The 22509-nt window shown below is 36.2% G+C and overlaps 1 protein-coding gene across 1 annotated transcript; it reads left to right on the top strand.

Annotated features, from left to right (window-relative positions):
* Window positions 1-224: 224 nt before the first annotated feature.
* On the top strand, window positions 225-21166 carry LOC126823356 (uncharacterized). Its single transcript, XM_050552149.2, has 3 exons — window positions 225-395; window positions 7859-13989; window positions 15258-21166. The coding sequence occupies exons 1-3, from the start codon at window positions 384-386 to the stop codon at window positions 17647-17649; spliced, it is 8535 nt and encodes a 2844-aa protein (XP_050408106.2). The 5' UTR covers window positions 225-383; the 3' UTR covers window positions 17650-21166.
* Window positions 21167-22509: the final 1343 nt, after the last annotated feature.

Genomic DNA, 22509 nt, shown 5'->3' with positions numbered 1-22509 from the left:
AAAAATAACACGTAGCGGATCCTGTCGAATAACCTAACCCACTTTTAGGCGAGTGAAAGAGTTTGGTTCAAATAGCAATAGGCTGCCGAATAGCCAAATATCTTATTTCATTTCAACTGTTGTATAAACACAGCCGACGCCTTTTGTGTGTGCAGTCAACTGTGGCGTAATATGTAAATTTATGAAGAGTTTTGAAAGACGTCTTCTGGAAGTGCCAATGGGTTGATGATTAGACCTAACGTCATATCCGGTTGTTAAGTTAGAGAGACTGTCAATAGTTTAGCTAGCTCTATGCCCATGCAAGAGCACAACAAACAGACGATAACATGGCGGACACAGAAAACCGATAACTTACGAGCCTAGAAATACACAGGACCTTCAAAATGCCCGAAAAAGTAAGTACAAGTGTTTGTTTCATGATTGTATTGTATATATTGACCGGGCAATAGTCTATTTTTAGTAGTGAAGTGTCGAAACAAACTCTATCGAGTGTCCCCTTTCTACTTCTAGACTCCATACTTTAATCGTAGTACGTACTTTGTACATAGCGGTCGACATGCCGCTCACAGTCACTTCGCTCAGTGTTAACGATTGTAGTAGGCTGGCGCTGTACAGCCATTATTAACGGTGAAGATAACGGTATATATCATTGCGTTCTTGAAATAAACTAGACAACTTTTAGCTTGTCACATAAATATTCAACCTTGATTGGGATGGGATAAATTTGTTCACTTGTCATTGAATACATAATCAAGCTTACAAGACTGGTGTAATATGTTGTTATGTCATGCGGCCATGGATCTACCCTAGGCCAGGTAAGACTTGGTTATTGGATAAATGAATGGATCTATAATCACACTCTTAATAACCTTTCACAGGATGAAAAAATATTTTTGATCTTATATGTTGATTGAAGTCGAAGTTTGTTTGTTAAAAAATGATAAACTGAATTTTGAAATCAAAATAAATTTATTTTTGTATTAATTTTGTCTTCCAGTATTGTACAAATATTGTTGTTTTCTTAGTGTTAGTATTTATACTATGCTTGATAATGGGATGGAATGGACTAGTAGATGAATGATTATTACTCTATTTGTCATAGAAGCTCACACAAATAGAAAACAAATTTATGTAAACTTGACGCAGCCATAACTTAAATTAGAATTGATTGAATTGAATATTTTTTGGACCAGGTTGGCTTTCTATTTCATTTCAATTTTTGTGTGATGATTAAGCTACAATAATTGCTGATAATTACTGCTAAAGTTATTGTCCATGATTATAATATCAAGGAATCTGGTCAGTCTTGAAATGCTTGCCAATGAGATTTTACAGTATTATTAATTCCTTTTTACCTAAATAATCAAAATGCGATCACTGTTATGAACTACTTTAAATATATGTCCTGCGGTTCAAATTTTGTGTGATGAATAGGCCTAACGGTACCAAACTACAACAATTTTTTATGATTACTGCAAGAGTTAGTGTCCTTGATTATAATATCCAGTAATCTTATCAATGTTTGCCAATGAGATTTTACAGTAGGGGAGACCAGGGCTAGTTTGACCCTTGCGAAAGTCCAACCATCAGGAATATCATGTGACTGGGAAACAGTTCCTGTTAATTGGTCATTCTGAGTGGTTGTGACATCACTGTGTTCCCCTTGCATTAAAATGGTGTTCGTCTGCTATTTTTTTTTATGTTGGAGAGGAAAACATTTTTTTTTTTGCTGTCATAAATAAAGTATAAGCTTCTTCATGTGATGCATTTTAGTAGCTTTTTTGGGGGAAAATCATTCAATTCTAGACAGTTGGTGGGAAGGGCAAGTTGGAAATGAAATGAAATGGAGTTTAACATCCTACTGTTCTGCTCCTAACCTGGGCAGGAGGGCAAGTTGGACCCTGCTCATTTGGAAAAATTCATCCAATAAGTTAAAAGAGTAAATTTGACCAGAAGTCGATTCACAGTGTGAGTTGTAAAATGTGGGGGAGGGGGTGTGGATGGCCGAATGGTTAGCACGTGCGCCCTGTATTATACGGTCTGTCATTGAGTCAACTGGTGGGGTTTCGATTCTCCGGTTGTACGTGACAAAAAGTAGGGTCGCCTGTCCAACCTCGTGGGTTTTCCCAGGGTTCTCTGGTTTCCTCCCACTGCTAAAGACCCCTACGTGCAAGTGAATTATTGAAATAAAAAAAATTAACCGTATGTTAGTCCCGAAATGACATAGTTTGTGTTGAGTGGACGTTAAACCCCATTTCTCTCTCTCTCTCTCTCTCTCTCTCTCTCTCTGTAACATGTGATCTCACAAATATTGTGCTAATTATGCTATCAAATGTAGTGGAACACTAAAATACTTGCATTGGAGTGTTTGTAGTGCAGTACTACATATTATCATCTTCATATTTATATGACACACAATCTGATTAAAACACAAATCCTATTTCGTTTTGTTTTTATAGTTCAAAATTTTGTTTTACTTGTCTTTACTACACTAGGATCTGGCAGAGTTGTTATATAACCCACATTCTGGTTGATGTCAGGGATTAGTCAATAAATTATTCTGTTACGACAAGTTCATGGCGTTTGGTGCACAGAACTGTGTATATCCCACTAGAAACATCAACGCTAATTGGTTAATCACATGTCTGACATCATAGGGTCAAAAGCCCCTCGTATGACCCCTGATGCAACCTTCCACTACAACCGGTTAGAACTACATGTAGTGGAGACCATCCAAAGTATAAAAAGCAAAACGAAATATAAATCTGTATTGTAATCAGATTGTATTACACATGGTATGCATTTCATTATTAAATTTAAATAAAGTGTAATCTGAAGCTAAAATACTCCTTTCACTTGAGCAGGGGTGGTGGGGGTGGGGTTGATCATGCCCCAAGCTATGGTACTTTCGATCCTTTCAACATTTTTCTTTTGGAAACCAATTCCTCTTATGTTTACGGTAGTTGCCTCGCTTTGTTAGTGGTTTACGAAAGGTAACTATATACACAGTAATATATCCCCTTAAAATGGGAAGAAACTAGAGGAAATTGTCTTTCATGGTTTTAATCAGCACTGGTTTTTAAAAAATGGTTCAACTAGCCCCAGTCTCCCCAATACATTTTTTGCTTTTCTTTTTGTTCCTAAATAATCAAAATGCGACTTCTGTTATGAAGTACATGTACTTGGACAACTGAGCTGCTGTGAGGGTACATTTACTGAATATTGAGCTACTGATTACTACAAAATTGAGTACAGACAACCTTTATGATCCACTAGTACTATATTAAGGTCTATCTTGGTTGGAATCTTTGAGGATTCGGCAAGAAATTGACAAATAATGACTGAACACGTGACCTAATTTGTAACCCCTAGGAATTGGCTACGCTAACAACATTGTCAACAGTTGAGTAGTTATAAAGGGTAAAAGTTGTATCGGGTGTTCACATGAAAAAAGAATTATTCAAATACACAGTCCATGTCGTTTCGATTTACTAGTTTCACATTTTCTTGTGGGGGAGAGGAGGTATCGTGGCTGAATGGTCTAAGGTGTGCGCTTTAGATCATTAGGTCTGTCATTGATTCAAGGGACCTGGTTTTGATTCCCAGCTTTTGTATGTAACAAGGAGTAATGTCGCATTTCCTACCTTGTGGGTTTTCTCCCAGTCCTCTTGTTTCCTCCCACTGTTAAAGACCAGTTATTGAAGTAAACTTGTACCATATGTTAGTCCCGAAATTATCTTGTCGTTAAACCCCATCTCACTTTGTCTCACATTGGAAAAAGTTTGTGAACTCCCCAAATGAATGGTGGTATCAGGTGTTTTAGAAATGAGCACACACACCCTGAAGAGATGGCTATGATCAGGACCCCAAGTTAGATATACGAATGGTTACTTTGGCAGGGATGAATTAAAACTTGGAGCTGTTGTGCCTCGTTGAAAAGGCGCTGCCCTGCTAACCTGGCAAGAAACAGCCTCTTGTTGTTTGGATGGGATGGAAAAAGCCTATTTTTTATAGTTGGCGTGCACATAAAATGACCCTTGATAGTTGGAATTTGAAATAAGAATATTAAGAAAAGGCTGTAGAGCCTCTGTTAGACCAGATGGAGTAGAAATGTTATAGATTCCTATTAAATTTTCTTGAGTGGCAAGAGTTATTATTTAATCAATATGAAATTAACTATGCTTTGCTTTGATTAATGAGATGCAGGGACCTATCAATTTTCATTGTTTTCCAATAATTACTGTTAGAGTTTGGTCCAGTCCAGACTCTGATCACTGCTGTAAATGCTGTGTCTGAAAGTGTGTGAAAGAATCACACATGTTGATCGATGCCGTGTTTAAATATCCAAAGTGTTGGTGTTTTTAAAGGAATTCAAGCGATAAGTTTCATTTTGATTGGCAACAAGTTCCAAACTTATGGCTGCAGTAAGGTTTGGATAACCAATTCTTGGCCTTCTCTCAACTCCACTAGCTTTGGCTAACCTTGGTTATTGACTTCAGGCTATTATTGTCATATGAAAGTCATGTCCCAACTCAACATTTGATTGACTTCAGACCCAGAGTTCTGCAGGATATTGAAATCCCATCCACACAAATGCCACACAACCAAATTGTTGAAAAGGATATTGAAATTTCAAATGTAGTCTGCTAGAGTTATGACCCATTTTTTATATACATTTGTTGAATAGTTCTCATCCCACCATATAAAACATATGATTTAGCTTAAAGTAAAAATCAATCTGTAGTTATTGTTTGTTTTGAAATTCTTCAGTTTTCATTGGAGTTTTTTGCTCCTCAAATTTAACAAAACAATAGTTCAAATATTGGCTTTGTAAGTTAGTGAGGGGCTAAAGCACTGTAGTGTTCAGAACAAATTTTATAGATTTTTCTCCTCCTAACTAAAAAGTATGTTGCTGGAATTCAAGTAACTACATATAGTTTTGTATATAGTGGCTAGCAGTAGTTGAGTGGTCGTGGCACTGAAATCCTGGGTTCTACTCCTAGCATGGTTCAAGCAATATTGTGGGATTTTTCGAGGGTGGACACGTGGGGCTGACAAAGAATGTGTGCCTTGTCGTTCAGAATCAGAAGGAACGGGAAATAAACCCTGACAAATCTGTCCATAAAGCAAGACTTAATGTAATACTATCATTGGTATGATAGAAGTAGGGTCACCTGTCTTAAATGTTAGGAGCCGTGTTGACTTAGTAAGGCATTAGCATGCTAACCAGCCGGTCTCGAAACCACTTCCAGTGAGAGTTCCGACATTGAAAGTCAAAATTCAAAATGAAGAAGGTGCTATTTGAGGTAGAATGTTCAAACATGGTATAGGTGCTTATTAGGTGAATGCCTTAATGGAGTTCGATGAAGAGCATTTTCTGCTTACTGTAAGCAGAGATTAGCAATTTGATTGGTCGATGCTTTTGAACACGATAACCTTGATTCTAACTTGTGTATAAGTTCGATAATGAGCATTTTCTGCTCAGGTTAAACAATTTGATTGGTCAAGATTTTGGAGGTTTATAACCTTGATTCTAATTGAGTGAGTGCTTGATACTTTTCGACACGAAAACCTTGATCCTAACTTTGACTAAGTTTGATAATGAGAGTTTCCTGCTTAGGTTAAACAATTTGATTGGTCAAGATTTTGGACGTTGATAACTTTGGTTCTGATTGAGTTGGTGTATAATTTCATTACATTAATATGTGTACCTTGACTAACTCTCAGGTGTTTATAAGGTGAATGCCTTGATCGAGTTCGCTGATGAACAGTTTCTTCTAAGGCTATGTAGAGATAAACATTTTATTGTGAAAGTTAAATCTCAAAAATAAACATATATATAAGTCCAAATCTGGTTCTGTTCAATTCAATATTTAAAAAAATAAGATGAATTTAAAACTGTCAACATTGCAGACGATTTTGACCTAAAAGGATGTGGTCGAAAGCCAGTGCCGCCTACAATGTAAATGTTAAATAATCAATTTGAGTAGATTTTGTCTTGGAAAACAGGGGATTTTTCAAATAAATGTGGGGGAGTTGGCTGAATGGTTTAAGCCGTGCATTAGATCACAAGGTCTTTCATTGAGCATTGAATCAAGTGACGTTGTTTTAACTTCCTGCAGCTAAAGACGCTTAAGCGAGTTATTGAAATAAAATTGAAACATGTGTTAGGCCCAAAATGACCTAGTTTGTGTCAAATGAACATTAAACTCTATTTCGGCCTCTCTCCAAATAAATGCAAACGATGCACAAAGACATTAAAGATAATTTGCATATTTATTTAGACAGATTTCATATAAATTTCCACGATAAAAGAAAGTTTTATTGATTTCTTTTTATTTACTACTTATTGCAACTAAATTTCCATTATATTATATTATTCTATTGCATGTGTATTTAAAAAATCAGTCATGTAAAAGTGGTATGTGCATCAAGCTAGTTTTATTATTATATAAGCATACACTACACATGATTCCATCTGATATACATGGTACATGAATGGTTCAATTAATATTTTGACTCATAGACTGTAATTATTATATGTTCCATACCTAATGTATCACATATAAAAATCAAAAGTTAATATAGAATGAATAAAATTTGGCACAGCTATTCAATCCACTTTCAACTGTGTGTTCAAAGTTCTGTCATAAGTCTGATAAACCTTATAATTCAGTTGTGTGAGGAAGTTTCTAAAAATCAAAGCATTGAGAAAAAAGTGGATTGCGTATATAATTCGGCCTCAATGAATACCAACCAGTGTTTACAAAACAACAGTGAATATTTTCAGACTATGCAAACACGGAAAAGAAAGCTTTTCGCTACAATATTATTCAGATAAGATCGTAAGCTGTTAACAGCCATTATAGAACTAAAAGTATGTGAATTGGATCTCAGTTTGTTTCAAAAATAACATTAAGCTGTGGCTATTATGTTCATGTTCATTATCGTAATTATAAAATTCAGCGCCAAATAACTTTTCTGAAACCAATCAGTAGATATAATATACTAAGGTGAGAAGTCACAGACATTTTCAATAGCCACCAGGGTCTCGGTTGTTTAACTAGTGAGCATTGGTGAGTATTACGACTAGTTGATGGAATGTAGGGTAATGGACTTTAATCCCACCTTTCATAGTCAGTGTGTTTCTCACCTTTGTATATTGTATCTACTCATAAGAAATGGTTATGTGCCCTGAATTTGATAATCTCATCTTTATTAGCCCGATTGGAGCAGAAAAATATGACATTTCATTTTCATTAACGTAGATTAAGAACCAGTCAGACCTTAAATCACAAGCTACATGTAGTTTGTGTAATGATATATATATATACCGGTATCATACATGTGGGAAATAAACATTTGGTCTTTGTGTCATCTTTAGAGTAATTTAGGTAATTTGTAACTTGTTTTCTTGTATAAACATATATATATTGGCTCGTTCAAGTGACTACATCTCAATTGCTTCTGAATGTGTTTGTGTTTATTTAATGTGATCAATAAATCTATTTTTATCAATGGATACCTTGTGAAAGTAGGGATTCTTTCTTTGATTTAAAATTTTCACCATGACCAATTGGATTTCTTTTGCTTTTGTTGTTACTGTTAGTGCATTACACATGACTAAAGGTTAAGATTATGATGATTTTTACAATATTACTAATTAGCATTATTTGTGAAAGAATTTTTTGTCCTTTCGTCATATACCTCCCTCTAAGACATCATTAATCCATATTGAATCAAATTGTTGGCACGGTTTTATTATTTTATATATGGTTGCATACATTGTAGATGAAAAATATGTATTTTGTCATTCTGTACATGTGTATAAACTTTTAATGATGTTGGTATTTTCCAGAGGGAATTGAAGAGATTGGAGGAACTGGAGAAGAGAAAGAAAAGAATGATTTTAATGCAACAAAGGCTGATAACAGATGCAACATTACCTTCCATGGGACCAGCCTCTACTAGAAGAAAAAGTATACAAAGAGTAGAGAAAGACGAAACTAGTACAACTTCCAGAAACATAAGAACACCTACTCAAAGAGACTCAACACCAATTGTTTCAAGGAATAACAGAAATGGAGAAGTATCATCATCTTCAAGAAGTAAAAAGGGTACCAATACTTCCACATCCTCCTCACAGGGACCTAGTTATAGAGGACTTAAGTCCTCTAGAAATATAAAAGATGGACAATCTAGAGATTCTAGTCCTGTAACAGGTAAATTACGAACATCAAAATCAAGAGATGAAAGTCCAAACATCGGTAAATTTCCAACTTTCACATCAAAGTCCAGAGATGCTAGTCCCAATTCCAGTAAATTGATTAACTTAAAATCAAGCGACACATGTCCAAATCTAAATAGGCCACAATCAACTAAATCCAGAGATGTGAGTCCAAACCTGAGAAGATCTAAAAGTTTGAAGTCAAGGGATCCTAGTCCAAATCAGTTTGAGACCCATAATTCGGAGTCTGTAGATGATAGTTCCATGTCAAGGATTCAAGATTCATTAATGCCACCTAGAACAACTAGAAGTAGAGATAACAGTCCAAATGTAAAAGGATCAAAGGATTTTGAACTGTCAAAGCTTAAAGAAGTTAGACAAAAATTGAAAGACGAGAATATAGCATTTGAGTTTTCAGATGAAGTTTTCAATGTTATTCCTTCGAAGGCATTACCTTCAGTATCTAGTTGTAGTACATCTAGCTTGATGAAAGATTCCACAAGTGACACTAAAACTGGATGTGACACTTTGCAGTTGGTGAAACCAGTTATTCCCCAAAGCTTATCAGACTCTAAATTAGTAAGTATAAAGCTAGATGATAAGGTATGCAAGAAGAGAAGGAGAAGAAAAAGAACAACAGGAGTACAAAGACCAAAAGTGAAGCGTTTAGTACATCCAATAAAACAACACCAGAACCATGAAAGCTGTACAAGAAAGAAGGGTGGACGACCTAAAGGAAGTAAAAATAAGACATGGACACAGTTAGCTGCAGATAAAGTAAAACTTCGCAGCGCAAAAATGTCTGCTTCAAGAAATTTAACAAAAGACTCTCTTCCAGAACCTAGACACAAAACTATTCGGAAACGAACTCTTAGTGCTGAATATGATCTGATTGATGAACGTGAATTGAAAAGGAAAATGCGAAAAAAATCAGAAAACACTGAAATTAAAGCTATGAACGAGCATCTTGAGGTTGATGAAAGTGACGATTCTGATGCCTTGGAATTATCAATGACTGATAGTGAAAAATTAGGATTATATGGATCAAATGTGTCTACTTCAGAGCTCCAAGATTTAGATGAATTGGATGAAGATTTAGAAAATCTTTTTCCTCCTGATCAGACAGATGTATCACGAAGTGAGACAGAGAAGGATCATACAGAAGAAATAGGCCATACAGAAGAAATGGGTCATACAGAAGAAATGGGTCGTACAGAAGAAGAAATGGGTCGTACAGAGGAAGAAATGGGTCATACAGAAGAAGTGCCCAGTACAGAAATGGATCATACAGAAAAAATGGGTAGTACAGAAGAAGAAATGGGTCATATAGAAGAAGTGGCCAGAACAGAAAGAACTACTGAATTTCTGCCAGAAACTGTTTTGCCTGAAATTGTCAGCAGAAAAATAAAAAAGAAATTACAAAAACAGGTCACACCTACCTTTACATCAATCATTGTGAAACCGAATGGTGAAACAATGGAATTCCTTTCATTACCAGAAACAATGGAACCAGAAAAAATAAACACATCTCATTCTCCAAAGGTTTCTAAAACAGTTGCGCCAACTATTCAAGAATTTCTTGTTCGTCCAAATGGAGAGACTATTCCGGTGCAGACAGTAACTTTTGACAAGCATCTGCAGACAGATTCATCAAAGTCCTTAAATCGAACCATAAGCAAATGTACAAAGCCTATTGTTCAGACAGTTACTGAAATTGTAGTGAAACCAACAGGCGAAGCTACACCTCTTCGTATCTTTACATCAACAAAAGATGATCTTTCAATAACAGCTGATCGTAAAGTGGTGTGCGGTGAAGAGGAGGTTAGCAAGGATACTAAAGAGTGTTATCTAAGCAAACCTGTTAAGAAAAAGAAAAAGAAAGAAGTTTTTTCTTATAGATTTAAAAGATTCAATAAAAAGAAACAAAAGCAAAAGAAATCACAACTTGTCCTCCCATTACAATTAGATGTAGCCTCTGCATCAAGTTCAAACATAGTTGAGGAGAATTATGATATTCCTGTGTTAAGTCCAACAGATACTACTGATACAAACCAAGTAATTGATGAATTACCTAGCCCTGTTCTCAATATGCCTGTGTTAATAAAGGAGCAGTTGATAGACCCAGTACCACAAATTTCTCAATGTGCTCAACCTGGCAGACCTAGGGGTAGACCAAGAATACATCCAGTGAAAGTACGGTCAGGTAGATCTCGTGGAAGGCCATCGATGTTTCTAACCCCACAAGAAGATATAACTATACCCGTTTTAAGCACGACTAAAGATTCGGAATCAAATATACCCATATTTCAAAGCGATAGTTCACTTGATTCCAAAGATATTCCAGAAAAAACTGGAGAACAGATTTATGAAAATATTGATGTTGAAAATGTAGATGTTCTAGAAGAAAATGAAGAAATGTTGGTAGATCCGACGCCTCTTAGTGATACCCAAGTCACCACTCTTTCAACCATTGAAAAGAGCGATGAAGAAGTCACCACTCTTTCAACCATTGAAAAGAGCGATGAAGAAGTCACCACTCTTTCAACCATTGAAAAGAGCGATGAAGAAGTCACCACTCTTCCAACCATTGAAAAGAGCGATGAAGAAGTCACCACTCTTTCAACCATTGAAAAGAGCGATGAAGAAGTCACCACTCTTTCAACCATTGAAAAGAGCGATGAAGAAGTCACCACTCTTTCAACCATTGAAAAGAGCGATGAAGAAGTCACCACTCTTTCAACCATTGAAAAGAGCGATGAAGAAGTCACCACTCTTTCAACCATTGAAAAGAGCGATGAAGGAGTCACCACTCTTTCAACCATTGAAAAGAGCGATGAAGAACATGTAAATGAAACGGTTAAAAATCTTGTTGATAAAGTGTGTGAAAATGAATTGTGTACAGATATAAAACATTTTAAAAAGAAGAAAAGACGGAAAAGGGGAAGACAATTCATTTCAATGTATAAAAGGGGAAGAAAGTCTGTTTCAAAAGCGAGTAAACCCAAGAGCCTGACTAAAAAAGCCCTCTCACCTTTGCATCTAACAGTCGACACTGAGAATAAGTGGAAAATAGACCATTCAACAATGTCTGGTTCACAGGAGGGTTCCACCAAAATGGTATTTAAAAGACGAAGAAAGGTGTATAAATCAATGAGCGAAAGAGAAAATAGCTTATTCCTGGCAGGGGTTGAGGAATTAATGAAATCTGAAGGGCAGTTTGGGTCAAACAAAACACCTAGTCAAGTGAGACAATTCATGTTCAGAAATAAAATTTCACGCTCCCCTATTCAAATGCTTGCATTAAAGGAAAAATTAGAAACTGAAGAGTATGAAAAGTCCCAAATGCCTAAGCGTAGATACACACGTCCTCCCCAAAAGGAAATTACTCCCGCTAAAGAGGAACCACAAAATACAACCCAGTATAGTGGATCCGTTCAGGAAATGCTGACATATTGCAACCCATGTTCAATAAAATTAAAAGACTTTGTGAAATCTTTGAAACTGGACTCCAATACCTGTGATGACCAATCTCTGGAGATTGAAGATATGCAGGACAGTGATACGTCTTATGTGCCGTCGGATGAAGAGGAAAACAAAATCGGGGAAAATGTGGATTTAGTGATACAGCAAATGACTAAAGAGTCTGATACAAAACAAGACATTAAGTCACTAGTTGAGCATCCAAACGCAAATAAAATCGATGAGTTAAAAGGAGAGGGCTTTGCAGGTAGTTTTGTAGACTTTCTTAAGAGGGGCCAGGTGGAAACAAAGAAAACACCAAAGATGCAAAGAATAGCAAAAGTCGCTCCAATCCAAGTAATAAGACCTACTCAGCCACCTGAAAATTCTGACAATGCTGTTCAATCTAAGAATGGCGTGGACGAAGATAAGAATTCAGTTTCCTCAACTGTGGAACAAGAGATAGAGGTTCCATCCAGCACTTGCTTAAAAACTGATGAAAACTTGTCACCAGGCCAAACTACCAGTCAAAATTTCCCTAGATGTACTGCAACTTCACCCACATATCAAGCCTTCTGCCCGGAAACTACCATTTCAGATTCGTCTAAATCACCCCTTCATAGTAATCAAGGTGCAAACAATATGACTAAATATTTCTGTAAATCTTGCGAATTTTCGTCTCCAGTTAAACAGACAATGGAAGCACATGTGTATATACATATATCCGGGGTAACATTCCAATGTGGTATATGTCAGTCTAAATTCCCCTATTTTGTTGCTGCTCAAAATCACCAGCACACTTTTCACAAAGGTTCAGAACACTATATTATTAAAGAGCCAGATGTTAAGGAGGAAGACTATTACAATTGTGTAGAAGAACCATGTACCAAACAACCACTAATCATATCACTTATTGTGCAGGGAAACCTTGCCCTTAACTCATCAAGCATACACAATCCCACCACTCGCTTCGTGTGTACCCACTGTCAGTATTCAACAAATCTGAAAGATGACATCAAACAACATGTCTTGGATCTTCATGAGGAAAAAAAACTCTTTGTCTGTACCTTATGTGATAAATCGATTTACCATTCGAATGAAGAAATCACAAGTCACTGTAGATCTACACATCCAAGTAGACTGGATTCCTATAGAAAACTCCCCGACTTCTATGACTGTGAACAGCTAGCCGAGGGTTGTGAGAGAGGAAGGTTAGATAGTAGAGGGAACATATTTGAGCGGATGACGAATCTGTTTAATCCAAGTCCACCACATGATACTGAGTCAGAGGGTACCACACACTATAAGCGCGCGAGAGAATATTTGAATATTCAGGAAGCTTGGAAGAACAAAACAAGTGCAGAAGCTGACAGTACAACTGCTGAAGATAACCCGACCGAAGAAGCAACAATTAAGGATAAAGGTAACATTGATGATGATGTTTGCGAAAGTGCATCTTCTACCCAAAAGCAGTATGAAGAGAAAATACCTGACAGTAAAATACAAAACAATATGTTTGATTCATCTGAGGGAAATATAGTTTGCGCTCGTGATCAAGAGTCTGAAGTATCAAAATCCAAAGAACAATCTGCAGTTCAATTTCATTTACTAGGAAATGAAAATACCGCCGTACAGGATACAGCTAACGACACAGCTAACGACACAAGAGTAAACTCTGCACTTAACGAAGTTTCACAGCTTGAAATGAAAGAACAAGAAAATACTAATTTGAAAGAACATATTGTAGACATTAATAATGTAGCTGAGAGCTTACCACATATTGTAACATCGGCATCACAACTAAATAATATGGAGCATTTACCTAATAAGACAACCGGGGAAAAGGAGAGTGAAGGAAGTTCAGTAATGGCTTTAGAATCAAACGAAGCTGTTCAAACGGAAGAAGAAACTACATCTGTTGTCATCAGTGACGGTGTGTGTAATTCACCAGAGCTTTCTGTTCCCGTTAATGCTACAAATTCACACACAAATGTACGTATTAATATTAGTATAGACGACCATGATGATTCTTCAATTCTAAAAGATGGGGATAGCATTGAAGATTTGACAGATTCGGAACAAGTAATTATTGATTTGAATGATGATATTGAAGAAGATCTTTCTCGACCAAATTTTCAGAATAATAAATTTGAAAAACAAATAGAAGATCATAACCAAAATCAAGTGGTTCACAAAAAAGAAATAGGGCCAACAGACGAAGATCATGTAGATATAACCAAGATTTCAGATGCCAACCCACCAAAACAGGAAGAAAAAGAGGAACCACATTCAATCCCGTCAAGGTGAGATAACTTTAAGATTTCCCTGTTCTGTTTGATTTGAAGGGGGTTGGGTTGCCGACTGGGTTAACGGGGGACGCTTTAGATAATAAGGTCTGTCATTGAGTCAAGTGGCATGGTTTCGATTTCCCGCTTGTCCAACCTCTACGGTTCACCCGGTTTCCCACAACTGCTAAAGACGCCAACGCGCAAGCGAATTATTGAAAGAAAGTTGAACCAAATGTTAATCGGAAAATGAGCTAGTTTGTGTCTAGTGGGCATTAAACCCCATTTCTCTGTGTGTGTTTTATTTGAATCAGATGTACGTTGTAACTACACACCGGTACCTAAATATAAGTGATAACAAGTACATGTCAGTGAAAAACAAATGCCTGTCATTCAATTTGTAAATTTTATTTGATTAAATTGTGTCGTTTGAGATGTAGAGGAGTTCATTCAGTTGTTGGAATTATTTATGTTATCGAATTGAAGCTATAAAAAGTGATTACGTGAGTGACTCTCACCATCATACTATTGATCTACATCATTACTGTTAAAAATTAATCCATCAGAATGCTAGAAATTTATATTTATAATTTTTGCATGAAGAATTGATATTTGGTATCGATTGCACATATAGTATTTTAGGAACATAATACTGGTACTTTCATATCAACTAGATTCACTTTTTTTAAATTCAATAAACTTATTTTGAACAAATTTTCATTAAAATAATCCCTATTTTACATAAGTTAGCTGAACGGTAGGTTGGGGCTGACAAGGAACAGCACATGGTCGTCCTGATGGGAAAAAAGTAGGTCCCGGGTAAACATTGGCGTTAACGAAAATGGCCGTTTGATTTTATAGAAATATTACTTGAGAATTGGTAGGTCAGCTAATACATGGAACGATGAAGCACAAGGGATTTATCTCTGTCCCGCCCTATTGTCAGTTCATTTATATTCTAGTTTGCGTGGCTACATATAGGTCCTATAGCCACTTCGAAAGGATTGAAGGAAGCTGTAAGCAGCTACATAAACATTGAAAGCTTTAATTGTTTACTTTATATGAAATGCATATTGGCCAGATATACGTATTGATTGCAACTGCCTTATAGGAAAGAAGTTTAAACCAAGAGTTCCTCTTAAAATAGAAGAACGTATCCTCAATTCATTTACCAAAAATTGTTATCAAAGTAATAGTTGTTGGGCATTGGAAATCGTGCCCAATCTGAATGAATTCCTGAGCATGCTAATGCGATGTGTAAATACGAATTTCTTATTTATTTTTAGCGAACAACAGTGCGAAGAGTCTGCAGAAAAAGTCCACATAACAAATGAAAATTCTCCAGAAAGAGCATCTGAAATACAATCCATTGAAGATCAGAAGTCTGATAACCAAGAGATACAAGGATCTAGTAAGTTTGATGATTCGTCTGTTGACCAGTTAAAAATAATAAATGTTGTAAGCTTAAAAGGTCAAGAGCAAAGCCCAGAGAGAGCTTCTTCTGAAACAAAAATTATACATAAGGGCACTGTTGATGTGGCAGATATTGTTCTAAGGAATGAGAGATTAACCTGTACATATAAATGTAAAGTGTGTAATGTACATGCTCCATACTTATCTGTAATCATAGAACATTTAGTCCAGCACCACAAATCTATATGCGTGTTTACCTGTCCATACTGTAAAATATCACAGGGAAGAAGACCGGATTTTAAAGCTGAACCCGAGGTTAGACAGCATATAGCAAAATTTCATCCAAGTTATTTTGCTAAGAAAGATACATCTCTTTCCGATAGTGCTAAAGAGATTGTACAAGTTATTGCTATTCCATCAAGTTGTGAGCCCCAAAGAGTTAATAAGAACTTGGGTGTCGAAAGAGATATTTACATGTGTCAGAAATGTAACTCTCATTTGCCAACTTTAGAGTTTATGTACGCTCATATAGAAAGTGAACATAGTGATGTTTTTCTGCACGTATGTCCCGAATGCAAAACATTTAAAAACAAATCAGAGAAAGTGGTTTGTCAACATATACAAAATATTCATCATAAAGATCCCACCAATGTTGAATTACCATTGGCTATGGAAGATAATATTCTATCTCGTGTTTATTCTATATCAAAAAATGGTGCTTTTAATGAAAAGATTCAAAATCCCGGTACTGTTAAATCAGCTACTGTTAAATCAGCTACTGTTAGTGCACCCGTACATGGTACCTCTTCGAGCGAATATTCAGACTCTAAGATATCTAGAGATACGGTATTAAAGACACTGAGTTGTGTTACTTCTAACATTGTTAAACATAAACCAACAGCCAGAAAATCTATGAAACAATCACACGATTTTCCGCGACCTGTACCGAAAAAGATTGTTAGTTGTGAAAAACAAAAATCGTCTCCATTCACTTCTCAAGAATGTCCCCCTATCGTGGGTTCCCAGTTGTTCACAACTGGTAACAGTTCGCTAACATCACCAGATGCGTTAAACAGCACCCCTTCCCCGATCTCCCATTTTACGAAATCACACAGCAAAAACCTTACTTCTCTGCTTGAAAAGCCGGCAAACTCAGTTCCACTGCAACCGAGGAAGAGCCCAAAGACAGTTGCACAACAATTAAGGGAAAGACAAGCTATAGTTGACTCAGCAAGAGATCATATTCCGCCTGAAGTTAATCACCAAAGATCTGCAAGCCAGACGATTGTCTCTATTGATCAGAAGACGGTGGCCCAACAAATACGAGAAAAAATGTCATTAGTTCAGCCATTGACGGATAACTTGTTGAATGAACAGGGTAGCCAGAAATCAGCAGCTCAGTTAAGTGACACGGTGTGGTCCAGTCACAAACGTCCTCGAGTAAGATCACGAAAATTTGCTATGACAGATAAACTTCATCGTTTGGATAGACCAAGTTCTGCCCCAGCAGCTGCATCAAAACCTGTATTGAATGTTCCAACCATAGATAAAGTGCGAAATCTAGCCCGACCGAGACCAGGAGATAATCAAAGTTCATCGGCAGCGGACTTTCCAGGGCCACAGGATATGTCTCGCTATCCCGGCATTCTTCAGCCCCCACAATCTCGCTCAGAAGCTATGAGGACAAGCAGTCCAGTAACATCTAATACAAGATCAACTCCCCAACCAAGCCTTCTGTTTCCAAGAGGATTGAGTCCACAATTAACGTCAGCGCCAACTCAACCAACTCAAATTAAACCTAAGCCCAAATCAGGAGAAGATGATCTCCCACCCGATGCATTCAAAATCTTCAATCTAAAACCATCTAAATCACCAGCACCACACCCCGTACAAACTTCGTCAGCGCCACCCACACCAACAGTGATCAGCCCCTTTCCACAGATGATAAATATTCAACCTGGATTTCAAATGCCTCCTATCCAGCTTGCCCAGTTTCAGCAAGGACTCGCTGCACCACTACAAAGCCTAACGTTTGCTCAAGGTTTTCCCGGGATTGTCCTCGTCCAGCCACAATCGCAAAATATAAACATGGCTTCCCTAAATCCGAATAATTTAGCAGAATCTCAAGGCGTTCCAAATACTACCGCAACGCAAATGAACTTTCTGTGTCAATTTTGCGCTGAACCTCGACCAATGTCGCAAAATGAACTGTTTTATCATATTAAACAAGTGCACAGTGGTTCAATGAATACCGTTAGTCGTTAACGTGAATTACGTGTGCAGATTGGAACCATTTGAAGTTTCCATGTCACAGTTTTAATAACTAAACTTTTGCCGGAAATGTGAGGTTGTAAGAATATTTTAGACTTGGCTTGCTAGCCACATTTGTAAATAGTTTCATTGTATAATTTAAATGCACATACCCCCTTACGGGGTAAGAAGCGGAGTAATATGAAAGAACTGTGAACATCACGTGTCACCAAGTTTATTATGGATTGTGTCGCTACCTTTGTTGTAGTTCTTTGCCGCGTTGAATGGACCCGAAAGCAATGTATTATTTAGAATTTATAGAATACAAGGATACTATATATATATATATACTACTTGAAGATAGCTGACGATAGTTTAATACAGATTTTTAATATCCAACTAGGCGGTGATAAATGAATTTAAATCGGAGCTCTTTTGTATATACATGTAAATAGTTCATTGTATGACAGATTATGCTGAAGTTACCATATTAGAAAATCCGCTAATGCTTTAAAATTCGAATTAATGTATATACATGTAGATGATAATCACAAGAGCATTAATTGCGAACGTGAAAGAGGATTGCCTTACGATTAGTAACATTGGTATTTTTTCGTTTTTCCGATTTCTTTGAAATCTTTGCTTTTCTTAGATTACTAATTATACTGTTCGACAATTAATCGTGTTAAGAGTAAAATGTGGTTACAGTTATTGTCGCAATATTCAAATAATGTAAATTTAATTGTATTCCATTATTCCAAGTTGGGATATTTCAAGGTGTGTTTTTTTCTGATACAAGCTGCGAGTTAAACAACGACCATGTTTTAGATTTAAAGCTTCTAATCAAGCCAGTATCTTTCATTAAGTGTGGGATGTTAGAATGGAACTTTCGCCTGCATGTAAATGATTTGTGTCGATCATGACGCGGAGCATCTTCCAAGGCTTTTAATACAGAGAAGAGCGTCGTATTAAAGATTGTGTACTTACACCCCAGAATCTGTTACGTACAATATCGTCTTTTTATATACCTTATTTATAGAAAATATTTAATTTCAAAGCCTACTAATGTAAAATTAAGATTAAATAAATGACTACAGAATCAAATCTGAAGAAAATAGGAAGGATGAAAAACCTGCAGCACAACTAGGCCTATGTATATATATTTTAAATTTTTATATCAGACCGGACTAAATCCATCTTGGCATTACCATTATACGAACTATATTGGTTGGGGCTCAGAATGTCAACAAATTGAGCCTTTGTCGTGAAATAGCATAGCGTCATATATAGTCAATGCAATCATCCAGCTACCCAACGAAATGGAACTGTGTAAGCAAAGACTAATAAGCCTAATGTTAGCCCTACTTCCAGTTTAATAACCTCTTGATATTTTCCATCCATTTATCGGAAAAACACCCTGGGAATGTTTTAAATATAAAGGGGATCGATGAAAATGCATTTAAAATTAATCTTATCGTTTTCAACTCTTCGAATAATTAACCGCGAATTGCCTCCATTGAGTAAACTATTATATGGTATTATGGTATAACTATTATACGACAATACGTACTAGTAAAGCCTATACGGGTTTTTCATTTGTTAGCTATATTTATATGGGATTAGTAAATTTTTCTTCTACTGGACGTGGGCCTTCAAGGAATGCCGGGGGGTTGTATGGCTGAATGGTTAGCGTGCGCGCGCTGTATCATAAAGTCTGTCATTGAGTCGACTGGCGTGGTTTCCAATCCCCGGTTGTACGTGGCAAGGAGTAGGGTCGCCTGTCCAACCTCGTGGGTTTTCTCCGGGGCCTCCGGTTTCCTCCCACTGCTAAAGATCCCTACGCGCAAGCGAATTATGTAAATAAAATTAAACCATATGTTTGTCCCGAAATGACCTAGTTTGTGTCGAGTGGACGTTAAACCCCATTTCTCTCCCTCTCTCTCTCTCAAGGAAATGCCAAGATGGGCTAAATAGTCAGATCCTTTTATATCCCATTTTCACGATATCATGTTTTACCACTTGTATAGTTATAGAGATACATATTTTTGATACGTGTGTGTTGATAATTATGAATAGCTGATTTGTTATGATATATAATTTTTTTTTTTGCTATATATTATTGCTTCCTGTAAATATACACCCGGTAACTGCCTTAATCGAATGTGATGAGAACAGACGCTGTTTCAGAGCTTTTAAGAATAATTGGTGATGGACGCTTTTATTTAATTTGAATTAAATATTGATGCATGTTCTTCATAATTGAAGTATCTTTGTGAAATAGATTATGTTTTCTGAATTATTAAATAACCAATTATAATTGTCAATTCGCAGTGATAGTTATTTTTTAAAAAGATAAATTGTAATTAAGATATTTTCTGAGACTGTTGTGGGGCTATATTTATTTAGCATGATTAGTATTATTTATTGTTTATTTGTTTTATGTTTTTATTTCACAAAGTATTTCTAATAATTTCTTGTCTTAAAATGCTTAATTTTTTCTTAATCTGTATTGAATAGTCTACATGAAATTTAAGATTTTAAGAGTGACTGTTTAAGTAATGAACGACAATAGACTAAGACACGATGGCGACGAACCACTCGTTTGACTTGAAGTGCTGGCGAGACATAATGCTGCTGAATTGTGGGGTTTTTTTTCGCATGATCGTAGACTGGACATTTGTCGAAACGGGGAATTCAACAGCAGCCCACGAAGGCCATACCGTGTCTCTGGTGCCCACCCCTCTCGATGTTGCTACATTCAGATTTGCAAAATTGATCTCAAACGAGTTTTACGGTTATCGATTTATAAAAGTGGCGCGGTATCGATACGTCTCAGTTTATATGTTTACAGGTAATGTTACAAAGCAGAATGAATCTATAGACCTTGAGTTTAATCCAAAAAAAAATGACGACTAGAAAAAAACTCGAAACAGATTATTTCTATGTGCATGTAGTTTCATTCATTGTTGAGAGTTCCTTTTAATCAAGTTTGGCATTCCCATATCATCAATTAAGCAATTTATTCACGTTTGTTTTCCGATTTCAAGCTGTGTCTGTAAAAGCTATTAGAAGATTGTTGTTTTAAAAGACTAACGCATATTCTGTTTTCAATAGTAGAAGTCGACCTTGTCTGTCCACCATGATACAAATATGGGTGGAGGACTTTTTAAAGCCTTGTTAATAGCATGGGAATTAAATTAAGCAGTGCTGAACAAACCTGTATTATGTAAATTCTGTCTTGTCAATCGTCACTAAACACTTGTTTAATTTATCCACCAATTGATTCATAGTTATAGTCAAACTTATGAAATGATAGTACCATTTGGTGGATTCTGGTTAAATACGTCGGTGGATTCTGTCTCGTACTAAATACGATATGTATATACTTTTTAAATGCCTATCAATTAATCTGAATTAAATTTGAGTAAAGATATATATATATATAGCACTTGTTAAGCAATATATGTAATTGAATAAGTTAGTAATGATCATAACATCATTTTTATTAATAAAATTAAACAAAATCTGACAAGTGTTTATATTTTGTTTTTTGTCTAACATACAGTCCAGCAATAACTGACAAACAGCATAGACATTGCAATAAGTCTTCTCAGAATAATACCACCAAGATAGCGTCATATGCCAGCTCTCTGCTTGACCGAACGGATGCCACCTTAATTATTGATACTTTTGATGCATCAATAACAAGACTGATATGGAAACTATTACCTAATACTTTATTATGATTAATGGCCGAGCCCTGCTTGCATTTTAGAAACGGTATAATCCCCAAATGAGCACAGTGGTATTTGTAGATAGCATACACACCTAAAACTATCCCCAAGAGGCTACTTATCAGACACTATCTAATAAGAAAAATACTCGTTAGATTAAAGATTTATTACAATAAATACGCGTGATATAAATTTTGGTATATAAATAAGTATATAGAAACAAATATATCATATGCACAAATTGGTACAATTATAAAAGTACAATATATTTTATCAAATTATAGTACACGTATATTCCATAAAAGTACAGTATATTTAAAGATGTATTCCCACGAAAGTATTTATAAGGTAGTTATTGCCAATAACAGTATGGAAATTAGGGACACCCAATTTTACTAAAACATACAAATACACCACGCATGACAAATGTAAGAATATCACTAACTGGTAGCCCTTGTATTGTTGATCGAATGACTAGCGGTTGTGAGAACAGAGAGATACTTAAACGGCGGAAAATAAGTTGGTAGAAGATAATCCAAAAATTTACTTGGGCTTCGATATTTATGATAAATGTACCGCCAGCGAGTAACGATAAATACAATGGAACTTCCTGCCAATATAGTTAACAGACAACAAATGAAATGGGTTTAATGCCCCACTGTTCTGAACACGTGACAACAAGGCTGCTTAAAATATACTTTTACGGCTTGAAGTAGTTCATTGAGGTAAAAATAATTGGGAGTGGAGGCTTGAAGGAAACCTTTGATAGATAAATTAGTTTGAATATGTTTTAGTTCAATATATATCAACAAATCAAGCAATTTGTACGTGGCAAGGCAGTTACCTAGGTAATTCTAATAACAATGCATTTAATAATGTCTGCAAGAGTTTTAAAATATAAATATTAGATCGTCAGTACAAATTTAATATAATACAAATATAAGATAGTAATACAAATATGATATACTAGAAGAATGCCCGGCTTCGCCCGGGGGTCATAACCCCGAAACCGGAAGTGGTAGACTAACGCCACCTGGCCTATGTTACTCCCCGGTCCGAGCTACCCCTATACCCCAAATTTCAGACTCGGGGCAGACCTAGTGTAGCCGCCAACCCCGAACAGACAGACAGACAAACGACA

The sequence above is a fragment of the Patella vulgata genome, chromosome 6 (genome assembly GCF_932274485.2).
Source record: "Patella vulgata chromosome 6, xgPatVulg1.2, whole genome shotgun sequence".
NCBI classification, from domain to species: Eukaryota; Metazoa; Mollusca; class Gastropoda; family Patellidae; genus Patella; species Patella vulgata.
This window is presented reverse-complemented; position numbering and strand designations above follow the sequence as displayed.

Coding starts and splice junctions, on each gene's coding strand:
- LOC126823356 (XM_050552149.2), top strand. Junction 13,990..15,257: donor CCACATTCAATCCCGTCAAG/GTGAGATAACTT, acceptor ATTTATTTTTAG/CGAACAACAGTGCGAAGAGT.